Source organism: Pecten maximus, chromosome 19, assembly GCF_902652985.1.
Source record: "Pecten maximus chromosome 19, xPecMax1.1, whole genome shotgun sequence".
Lineage (NCBI taxonomy): Eukaryota > Metazoa > Mollusca > Bivalvia > Pectinida > Pectinidae > Pecten > Pecten maximus.
Genome location: NC_047033.1, coordinates 18,011,688 through 18,024,340, shown reverse-complemented (window position 1 = coordinate 18,024,340; position 12,653 = coordinate 18,011,688). Strand labels below are relative to the sequence as shown.

Here is a 12,653-nt window from a genome sequence, read left to right as displayed (position 1 = left end):
TTTATCAGCATTTAAAAAAACACTATTGGCCCGTATCAGATTTTTAAAAGATTGTTGAAACATCAGAAACCTTTGGATCCTATCAGAATAAATAGATAAATAAATTCAGCAAATAAACATAAACCTGTAGGTAATTGAAAGTCAAAGACCCACTAATTTTTCAGAAAGGGTAATCATGTATCTTCATGGCCCAACATACCTCGATCCTGTCATTAGCACATCCCATCCCAAAATAAAAACCGAAGTCTGATAAATGTTTGAAAGTTACCTGAACCTACTGGAGCGTGAAGTGAAAGTCCAATTTGCCAGCTCTACGTTTCTGAAGTTATGACAACATACGGTCTCTGATAAGTTGATACAGGTAATTTAATTTTGCATACCAACGGAATTTTTGAGTTTATCAATGTGAATAAATTGATGTGAAGTGAACAGCTGTGGATTAGAATACTGCTTGGCCCGACTTGATGTGAAGTGTCATCAGTCATCAGCTCTCTGACATTTCTCAGTTGCAGACACTGAACGATTGGAGACAAATGGAATCTTCGTACGGATCTGTCGATCCAGCTGATGTAAAAACTCGCATCAATGGAGAGGCAAATGGCCATCCTTCCCCAAAGACGACGGTATCAGGTAGTGTGACATTTGATTAGAAATCCGAATACCATACTTAACAATACTTATATATTGGTCTAATAGTAATATTGTAATATAACTGTACTTGCTTTTACATAAACGTGTAACAATAACATGTCACGCGCTACATATACTGTTAGTCAACACATACCTGCTGCAAAGATTAAATAGTATGCTTGATATACAGCTGTTTAAAGTTTTAATTTACAGACCCTGCTCGGTAATAAGCCCATCCCATGAATGAAGTTTTTACAGGTCGTACAGATGAAGGTCATACATAGAGAATACATGGTCAGTGTCTTAAAATATAAGCTGTGTTTTGGCGAGGGTTAAGAAAGACAAAAGTGGCGAGCCTTGACGAGCCACTTTTGTCTTTCTGTCCCGAGCCAAAAATACAGCTGATATTTTAAGACACTGACCATGTATTCTATTTATCCTGCAACAGACATAAAAATAATCATTTTGAAGTGAAACGGTGACAAAAATGACAGAAATATGTTCGCCTTTTATACGTAGTTTCACTTTGAAGTAGATCAGTCGAACTGACGCACGTGCCAAGATTCCAAAATACAGCTGTTTTCCGTCACTGCCGTATACAGCAAAAATATATACGGTGTGTGTATTCCGACAATGCGGTGGCAGTTGCAGGATAAATGGGTATATTCGGATGATCCAAGTGTAAACGTAGAGAATATAATGTCACCTTACTAGCTCAGACTAGTGGGAATTTCCCTTTAGCCTAGTGGTAGGATGTTTGCCTTGAGAGCGAATGGTCGCTTGTTCGAGCCCCAGCGCGGGCAGGGTATTTTCATTACTTCTTCCTATTACACATGTAAATTTTGCTCTCTAATTTTAATTCTGGTTATCTTAATGGTTTATCACAAGTTCAAATGGTTTTAAGTTTACAAGTTCTGCATAAGCATGCAACTGTGTAATGTAGCTTTTCTAAGTTTCACTGTTAAAAATTGAAGTCTGGAAGTCCATCTATAGGTATAACAAAATAGAATTCCCATTACATGCAGAGTCAGAAATTTTATGTTCGAGATGATTCTGTTTCACCATTGTGGCGATTCTTTTAAAAAGTAAACTGAATATTTCAAACTAAAAAGTGTCATTTAAACATTATGTCATGAAGGCTAATAAATTGTACAAAGTGTACATAATATTAACATTATGCATTCATTCTGATATCTACTTTGAAAGAAACACATTGCCTGGGATTAATGAATAATATTTCCAGATTTCCAGATATTGCTATTGCTATTGTTTTTTTCTAATACTGAGATTGACTTAATATTTTATATATACATGTATATCACTATATGTAATTGGTACCATATACAGTGTATTATATACTAAGATATAATTTGATATACCTTCTACCAGCCTTATATATGTGGCAGTACATTGATCATCACATAATCAAATAATAAAATTATGATAGAGTTATTAGTTTTAGCAAACAAGTAGAGCTTTGACATTTTTTTCCATGTATCCAATGTGTGGCTCTTTAATTCTCTTCTATAGGAGCACCCTGGGTTTAGTGTCCGAGTAAATTAACGACTAGAATTAACCTCAGTATGAGTAGAAAGCTCATGCCAGAGTCAGAGTCTGAGGATGAGCTATATACTCAGCTCTCTGGGGAAGGTAAGGTCCCTGTATACTCACATCTTGATGTTGTCTTTTATAATGCTTGGCCGCTGCATAATGTTGTCGGTAGAATAGCATCCCATTTATCTGTATACAGTAAGTGTTGTAAAATTGAGTGTTGTCATATGATAAGTGTTTAAACTTTCACTTTTAAATTTATAAGTCTGAGTTTAGTTTGACCTCTGTCCAGTATTGTCATGAGAGTTTGGTCTCTGTACACTGTTGACCTCTATACTGTGTTTTCTAATGAGTTCATAACCTCTGTGCATTTTTGCCTGATGAGTTTGACCTTTATACAGTGTTGTCTGTTGATTTAGACCTCTATACAGTGTTGTCTGTTGATTTAGACCTCTATACAGTGTTGTCTGTTGAGTTTGACCTCAATGCCTATTGTCAGTTTAGTTTGACTTTTGTCCAATATTAACTGATGAGTTTGACCTTTATACAATGTTGTTTGATGATTTAGACCTGTATTCTGTGCTTTGTTGCCTGATGAGTTTGACCTCTATACAGTGTTGACTGATGAGTTTGACCTCAATGCCTATTGTCAGTTTAATTTGACTTTTGTCCAATATTAACTGGTGAGTTTGACCTTTATACAATGTTGACTGAGTCAGATGAGTTTGACCTCTATACAGTGTTGTCTGTTGAGTTTAACCTCAATGCATATTGTCAATTTAGTTTGCCCTCTGTCCAATATTGTCATGCGAGTTTGACCTTTATACAATGTTGCCTGATGAGTTTGACCTCTATACAGTCTTGTCTGATGAGTTTGACCTCCACAGTCTGATGAGTTTGACCTCAATAAAACAGTGTCGGATGTGTTTGACTTTTATTCATTTTATTTGAGTTTGACCTTAGTGTCAGTTTAGTTTGACCTCTGTCCAATATTGTCTGGTGAGTCAACCTTTATACATGTTGTCTGTTGAGTTTAACCTCTTAACAATGTTGTCTTATGTGTTTGGCCTCTACACAATGTTGTTTGTCTTCTATACATTGCTATTATGATCTGTTGAGTTTGACCTATTTACAGTGTTATCTTATGAGTTTGGCCTCTTCACAATGCTGTCTTTTGAGTTTCACTTTTGTACAATGTTGTTTGTCTTCTTAACAATGCTTTATGATCTGTTGAGTTTGACCTCTATACAGTGTTGTGTAATGAGTTTGACCTCAATGCCTATTGTCAGTTTAGTTTGACTTTTGTCCAATATCAACAGGTGAGTTTGACCTTTATACAATGTTGACTGAGTGATGACTTTGACCTCTATACAGTGTTGTCTGTTGAGTTTAAGCTCAATGCATATTGTCAGTTTAGTTTGACCTCTGTCCAATATTGTCTGGTGAGTCAATCTTTATACATGTTGTCTGTTGAGTTTGACCTCTTTACAGTGTTATCTTATGTGTTTGACCTCTTTACAGTGTTATCTTATGAGTTTGACCTCTTTACAGTGTTATCTTATGAGTTTGACCTCTTTACAGTGTTATCTTATGAGTTTGACCTCTTTACAGTGTTACCTTAAGAGTTTGGCCTCTTTACAGTGTTATCTTGTGAGTTTGGCCTCTTTACAGTGTTATCTTATGAGTTTGACCTCTTTACAGTGTTATCTTATGAGTTTGGCCTCTTTACAGTGTTGTCTGATGAGTTTGACCTCTTTACAGTGTTATCTTATGAGTTTGACCTCTTTACAGTGTTACCTTAAGAGTTTGACCTCTTTACAGTGTTATCTTGTGAGTTTGGCCTCTTTACAGTGTTATCTTATGAGTTTGACCTCTTTACAGTGTTACCTTAAGAGTTTGACCTCTTTACAGTGTTATCTTGTGAGTTTGGCCTCTTTACAGTGTTATCTTATGAGTTTGACCTCTTTACAGTGTTGTCTGATGAGTTTGACCTCTTTACAGTGTTACCTTAAGAGTTTGACCTCTTTACAGTGTTATCTTATGAGTTTGGCCTCTTTACAGTGTTGTCTGATGAGTTTGACCTCTTTACAGTGTTATCTTATGAGTTTGACCTCTTTACAGTGTTACCTTAAGAGTTTGACCTCTTTACAGTGTTATCTTGTGAGTTTGGCCTCTTTACAGTGTTATCTTATGAGTTTGACCTCTTTACAGTGTTATCTTATGAGTTTGACCTCTATACAGTATTATCTTATGAGTTTGGCCTCTTTACAGTGTTATCTTATGAGTTTGACCTCTTTACAGTGTTATCTTATGAGTTTGACCTCTTTACAGTGTTATCTTATGAGTTTGGCCTCTTTACAGTGTTATCTTATGAGTTTGACCTCTTTACAGTGTTATCTTATGAGTTTGACCTCTTTACAGTGTTATCTTATGAGTTTGACCTCTTTACAGTGTTATCTTATGAGTTTGACCTCTTTACAGTGTTACCTTAAGAGTTTGACCTCTTTACAGTGTTATCTTGTGAGTTTGGCCTCTTTACAGTGTTATCTTATGAGTTTGACCTCTTTACAGTGTTACCTTAAGAGTTTGACCTCTTTACAGTGTTATCTTATGAGTTTGGCCTCTTTACAGTGTTATCTTATGAGTTTGACCTCTTTACAGTGTTATCTTATGAGTTTGACCTCTATACAGTATTATCTTATGAGTTTGGCCTCTTTACAGTGTTATCTTATGAGTTTGACCTCTTTACAGTGTTATCTTATGAGTTTGACCTCTTTACAGTGTTATCTTATGAGTTTGGCCTCTTTACAGTGTTATCTTATGAGTTTGACCTCTTTACAGTGTTATCTTATGAGTTTGACCTCTTTACAGTGTTACCTTAAGAGTTTGACCTCTTTACAGTGTTATCTTGTGAGTTTGGCCTCTTTACAGTGTTATCTTATGAGTTTGACCTCTTTACAGTGTTATCTTGTGAGTTTGGCCTCTTTACAGTGTTATCTTATGAGTTTGACCTCTTTACAGTATTATCTTATGAGTTTGGCCTCTTTACAGTGTTATCTTGTGAGTTTGGCCTCTTCACAATGCTGTCTTTTGATTTTGCCTTTTGCACAATGTTGTTTGTCTTCTATACAATGCTTTTAATATATATGATCTGTTGAGTTTGACCTCTGTATTTTGTCACATGATTTTGACCTCTACAGTTTGTTAAGTTTGACCTCTGTACATTGTTGTCAGATGATTTTGACCTCTACAGTCTGTTAAGTTTGACCTCTGTACATTGTTGTCAGATGATTTTGACCTCTACAGTCTGTTGAGTTTGACCCCTGTACATTGTTTTTTATGAGTTTTACCTCTACACAGTGTTGCCTTTTGAGTTTCGCTTTTGCACAATGTTGTTTGTCTTCTATACAATGCTGTTATGATCTGTTGAGATTGACCTCTGTACATTGTTGTCAGATGAGTTTGACCTCAGTACATTGTTGTCAGATGAGTTTGACCTATAATTACAACACTGTCAGTTTGACCTTTAAGTTTGACCTTACACTTCCTCCTTACCTCCCCATCACTATGAAATAACAGCCTTTCTCACTTTCCTTTAACTCTAACTCTAAACTGAGTTATAGCCTTCCATATACATATGTAATCGTGTTTGCTTTAATTCCAATTCAACCTGCAAATTATTTCAATTGCTGCTTCAACTCGATCCCCATATTTTAAACTTCAATTTTAACCTCCAATCATATAGCTTTCACTGCCAATAGCATTTCACTTTACTTTTAGCCACCAGATATATTTAAAGATGCTACATCATCGACAGTGTATACACTGTTTATCACAAAAATATATAAAATGGTACCCATGGTACCGAAGTATATCTAATTATGGATGTAAACAAGTGATAACAATCATTTAAACATGCACAGCGTCCTACGATTGATCGCTTTAGGCCTAAAAAATAATGACTGTTTCCGCGAACATACCAGAAAAAAAATAGGGTAGTTAGGTAGGGAAATCTGTTTATCTTTAAAAACTTTGGTGTTAGGCACACAAATTGAAGGTTGATAGGGTTAGCGGAAACAAAGTAATTATTTTTAGGCCTTATAGGACTTAGAAGAGGTGGTACACAATATATATTGTTTAGGTCATGCAATTATTTATTCACGTTAGAATAAAAGATTGGAAGAAGCTCAAAGGAATAAGTGTAAAGTGTGTAACAATTTGTAATGTCTAAAAATATACAACAGCCAAATCTTTCAATTGATCATAATTACTGACTTTGTTTGGTCAGAGATGTAGCATCTTTTAACTTCTATTCCCGATTGAACTAACCTTAAAGCTAACTATGTGTATTTATTTTCACCCTTTACATTCACATAATATATATAAATCACCACCTTAATGCTACGTTGGTGTTTCTGCTTTCAGATATCAAAAATGTTATAAATAATAATTATTAGTAGGTATTTTGTACAAATCTTTTTAGCACCTGATCGGAACACGTGTGATTTCTAAACAACTTGCTGTAGTGCAAACTACTAATTGTCACACAATTTTGGTGTAGGGTGTAGGGTGTGGGTTCAAAAGGAACTTTCTGCATGGGCATATGTTAATATCTCTACAAACCTTTTGGATTCAAAATGTTCCTTTGACAATTTATCAAGTTTGTTCTAATGAATGACCTTGATGATATCCAATGTCATGTCTATAAATAGCTTTAGGGTCCTGATGTCGACATAATTATCAAATTTACATGATTACATTTGTTTACTGACAAAAAAAAGCCACATGAACTATATGTGAAGTAAATTTAGTTTAAAATAAATTTGGTCTTGAACTGCTTTGAAAGCTAGCTATTACAGATTGTATTACTAACAGCCTATTTAATACATATTACTGGTAGGTGAATTAATATAGGGCTATACTGTAGATATGTATCTTATTCTTTGTATCTTTTTATTCATTATTACATTCAGTCCGATAAGAAAACTTTTTTTAACACCGCTACTTAGCTTCAGTTAAAATCACATGATACAGCTGTGTTTATGGTTGTCTTATTAGTAGTCCCTGCATGTACAGAATTCTGATGTATATAAAAACTATATGACTCAGAGAGAGTTTTGATCCTGCCATAAACTATTCAGTAAAAAACATGTATACCATTACAGATTCACATGGAATGGAGAGAAGATCGAGTACTGATCCAGGCTAAAACATTTTAAAGTCTGTTCAGGGTCTGTTGGTCACATTATAAATGTGTGACTTGAAGTAAAAGTTTGAATGGATATTTTATATATATACATGTTGTGTACACCTAGCCCAGATGTTTGGAAGCTTTAGGCTATATACTTATAAATATGCTGACAATTAGTATTAGATTGTATTTCAATTGTAATATTGAAACTATTGTATTTCATTTTAAATAAGCACAGCTGTCATTTTACCAAAGAAAGAGGATGTGTGCTAAATTAAACTCCATATAGATATGTGTGTCTGAAAATTCTGCAAAAAGACGGAACTGTAGATTCAAGTGATATCTGCAACTCTGTGCTTCTAAAATGTGTATCTTTTTTTTTTTTTATCTAACACTGAATTGACATGGAAACATAAAAAAATTTTGAACCTGGAAATGTTTCTTTTATTGTGCACATAATGGTCTGAATTACAGTGTACACTATATCTATAGACGATCTAGTTATTGTAACTGATGTCAAAACTTGTTTGAATTGTTAATTTTAAATGTTTCAGTTATAAACATGTCACTTTCATTATACTTTAGACACTGATAATCCTGGTCACGTGGTAATATTTAATTGTTCTGTTTTTAGCCTCCATGAGATGATAAACGTATCTTGTCAGCCAATTTAAATACACCACAGTTTATTTCTAATGTACATGTGAAGAGTGAAAAATATGGTAAATATTTTACTGGGCAACATCATCTGTCATGCTCTAAAGTCCAGTTGTGAGTTCAAAAATAACATTTGTGTATAGAGTATTTTATTTATTTCATTCGAAGCAAATTTAAAAACTTGGTTTGAATTAAAACAATATGTACATTTTTATCATGATACAGAAACTCTTTGGTCACTAACCTAAAGAAGGCCATGAGGTTGGAGTCCGATGAGATATATGAATGACCGAAATTTTACCATCTTCATCCTCAGGCATAGATAAGCTATAGAGCCAAACATTCTGCAGCGTTTAATTACATTAATGTTATACAGTTTGGCCTGTAGTATTATAACACATATGTTTTTATGTGTTCTATCGTCATTTTGTTGGCAAAATAAACAGTTGGTCTATTTGCATTACTGAGAGGTGACCTAGATGTGCTGACATAAAGGGGGCCGTGGTGGCCCCGTGGTTAAGGTGACCCGACACTTCGAAACCCATGTGGGGCAGTTGCCAGGTACTGGCCGTAGGCTGGTGGTTTTTCTCCTGGTACTCTGGCTTTCCTCCACCTCCAAAAACGAGGCATGATTATTTTCGCTTTTTGTAAAATTTTGATGCTCACTTCTGCCCCTTGTAATCCTGCTGGGGGAGGTCCACTAGACCCCCATTTTGTTTTTTTTTCTTTCCTATGCAATCATGTCTGATAATTATGATTTGCATGTCCGGTGTCATGCATGATATGTACCCCCCTACCAAAAGGTATCCGGATACTTTTTATTCCTGCATAAACTGTACCCCCCCTTGCATAAAAAATTAATCCCCCATCTCACAACAACCATATAAACAAAATTTCATCTGGCTGATTAAATTAACTCTAAAATGGTGATTATCTTGGCACTATACTGCATACTAGTTTTTGTGATGTAAAAATTGAAACAAATATAGAAAAAAAATACAACCAATCACAGCTGTTGGTGTTTTAGAAGATTTTGTATTCAAATGTTTTATTTTGTTATGCTTTTTTTTTTGGTGACACAGATGATAGTTTACTGAACTCAAATGCAGATCATGATCAGAAAGTCAGTGGCAAAGCCTGGGGGCGGGTGAAGGTTAGTACTAACAAGACACTGATTACCATGTTATATCAACTTTTGTCAATTTGAAGACGAATACATGTACGTATATTGAGGAATCATCCTCGATACTTAATTGGAAATGATCACATATTGAGGAATGATGAAAAAAAAGCTAATTTGATTTTCAAAATTTACAAATTTATAACCTCTCATGAAAATTGAGGATACAAATGGTTATGTATCTGCAATGATGAGTCAGATATTTCAGTTTTTATTAGCTTGTTTTTATTTTATACAAGTACATGTAGCATTATGACTTTTATGTTTATTAACATATTGATAAGCTCATGCACTGTCAGATGTGTTGAGATATTATCTTGTGTGATGATGTCAGTTTGTGATATGGAGTTGATGGTTTACATGTATGTGAATTTAACAATTTCAGAATGTGTTCACAAGAAGAAGGAAATATCCTATCAGCATATTCTTCATCCTCGGCAATGAGTTCTGTGAAAGATTTTCATACTACGGAATGAGAGGTATATTGTCCTATTATAGAATGAAAGCACATTTTCTGGAACGTGAGATGAATTGCAAAATAACCAAACTGTGGCTGCATTAAATTTATGAGCATATTTTAAAAGAAATTACTGAAAAAAAATTGTTGAATTTCTTCTTTAATGAGTCACATTCACCACTGTAAATAAAATGAAGTATTAGGGAAGTCAGGAGATAAAATGTTTTATATTGTATGTGTAAGATATATATTTTATCAAAAGGGATACAGAAGGGTAATAAGATAAGGCCAGTGCATGATCGAGGGTAAAGGCATAATCCGGGTAAGCCCATGCTTTGTGACACATGTCACAGATACATTGGTGTAACAGCTGGAATCCCTAATGATTACAGGGACTTGGGAACAAAATCATCAATTCTATATGCAGAACCCCTTTACTGGCCCCGGAATACGACACAACCCCCTTTACTGACCCCAGAGTAGATCTAGGTAACAGGATAATAGTCGATAGTATAAAGTGTACAGTCTGATAAAGCCGTTACTACAGAACCCCCTTTACTGGCTCCGGAATACTACAGAACCCCCTTTACTGGCCCCGGAATACTACAGAAAACCCTTTACTGGCCCCGGAATACCACAGAAACCCCTTTACTGGCCCCGGAGTAGATCTAGACAAAAGGCTAACAGTCGACAGTATAATAGACTAAATAGCATAATGATAGATAATACTTTGACAATGCAATTATGGTATTACTGTAAAGTACATTATGGCTGTATATCTGGGGCTTGATGGACCTCGAACATGATTGGTTTAGTTTGGTATTGTTTAACATCCTATTTACAGCTAAGGTCATTTAAGGACGGCCTCACCACTGTGTACGATACATGCGTGTGTTGAATGTGTGTGTTTTGGGATGCTGCAGTATGTTGTGTTTGTCTCCTTGTGATAGCGTAGAACTGATGCTGACTTTATAGTGCTATCTCACAGAAGCATACTGCCACAGACACACAGATGTACACCCCACCCGGTCACATTATACTGACAATGGCCGAATCAGTCAATAGATCCTAATCAATTAGGCTTACATGTAGTTAGATGAAATAGAGAGAGACTACCAGTGTATTACCAGTAATCTGACAATATAAATAAATCGCTGATAAGTTCCTTAATAAGTTGTAGCTCATCGATCACATTTAAGATCACAGGGATCTACAACTGTTGTAAATCAATTTAAAACTTCTAATGTATGAGTCTGTTCATTTGATATATAAGTATGGTAATAATAAAATATACTGTTGTTCTGTATCAGCTATTCTTGTCCTGTATCTGACGAGATGGCTCAAGTTCACCGACGACCACGCCACGGCTATCTTCCATGCCTTCGTGATGCTGTGTTACTTCAGTCCATTGTTTGGGGCCATTATAGCCGACGGTTTCCTTGGCCGACTCAAGTAAGTCAACTGTTTACACCTCAGTCCATTGTTTGGGGCCATTATAGCCGACGGTTTCCTCGGACGACTCAAGTAAGTCAACTGTTTACACTTCTGTCCATTGTTTGGGGCCATTATAGCCAACGGTTTCCTCGGACGACTCAAGTAAGTCAACTGTTTACACTTCAGTCCATTGTTTGGGGCCATTATAGCCAACGGTTTCCTCGGACGACTCAAGTAAGTCAACTGTTTACACTTCAGTCCATTGTTTGGGGCCATTATAGCCAACGGTTTCCTCGGACGACTCAAGTAAGTCAACTGTTTACACTTCAGTCCATTGTTTGGGGCCATTATAGCTGACGGTTTCCTCGGCCGACTCAAGTAAGTCAACTGTTTACACCTCAGTCCATTGTTTGGGGCCATTATAGCCGACGGTTTCCTCGGACGACTCAAGTAAGTCAACTGTTTACACCAATCCTCAAAAAATAGGGCATACAAAAACCCAAATTACCCAAAGAAACCACAGGTGGTTGCGCAGATAATTCGTTTTTCATATGATCGGGAATTGAATCCCGACCACTAGGGGAAAGGCAAGTGCATTTCCACTGTGCCATTTGGATTTTCCCAAACTTTAGTTGAATACAAATAAAGTGAACCCTGAAAGAACAAAATCTTGAAGGAAATCTTAAGGTTGGCAAGAAAGAGAATCTATCTTGAACTAAATACCCAGGAAGAGAGAGTTTTACGGATGATTTTCAAAGATATTTCTTCCTGGGTATTTAGTTCAAGATATATTCTCTTTCTTGCCAAACTTGATGATTTAAAAGCAAAAATTCTTTATTTTACTTTTTGAATGATTATGTTTCTTTTGTCCATTTCTGATGACAGAATCTATGCATTATCTACATATGACATCTAATTAGTGTTCCCCACCTGTGATCTAATTTCCAGGTACCTGTCACATGATCAGGAAGATGTTTTATGTACCCACTGAGGCACTATGTAGCCTACAGCTCAGGGAAGGGTTTATAATAGCTCAGACAATTGGGCATCAGACTAACACAATCTCTGGTGATAACCCTAGGTATGCTAGTTTAACAACTCTTACCTAAGGCAGTTTGTATTTCTCAGGCAGCTGAGGTCACAGACCCTCCTATGTTGCTGTATTTGTGTCCTTAGACAAAACACTTTAACAGTATTGCTCTGGATATAGCATGCAATAGACCTCTGGTATGATGTCCAGTGAGGTAGCCACCAGCTACTACAAGGACTCCAAATTAATCTGGATAGCAGTACCATATATACAAGCCCATACACATGTACAAATATGGGAAACACCTAAATGTTTCCCACATGCAGTCATTTGTTTGACAACAATTTTGAAACATGTTATCGACTCACAATAATCACTTTTGTTGACCTGGATGGAAACGTGGAGTTTTTTTGTTGCCACGGTAACTACCTTGGAAAGTTTGAATAATTCCTGGTGCCTGTACTTTTCAAACTCCCCAATATCATCACAGTGATTATACTATATATGGATGGTTAGCATGTAC

General features: G+C 35.8%; 1 protein-coding gene across 1 annotated transcript in view; it reads left to right on the top strand.

Annotated features, from left to right (window-relative positions):
- Nucleotides 1-521: 521 nt before the first annotated feature.
- Nucleotides 522-12,653, top strand: part of LOC117317382 (solute carrier family 15 member 2-like) — a 49,026-nt gene continuing 36,894 nt past the window's right edge. Inside the window, 5 exon segments of the mRNA XM_033872187.1 lie at nucleotides 522-630; nucleotides 2,161-2,280; nucleotides 9,112-9,182; nucleotides 9,595-9,688; nucleotides 10,977-11,118. Of these exon segments, the coding sequence (XP_033728078.1) occupies nucleotides 2,214-2,280; nucleotides 9,112-9,182; nucleotides 9,595-9,688; nucleotides 10,977-11,118 (374 nt within the window). The 5' untranslated portion in view covers nucleotides 522-630; nucleotides 2,161-2,213.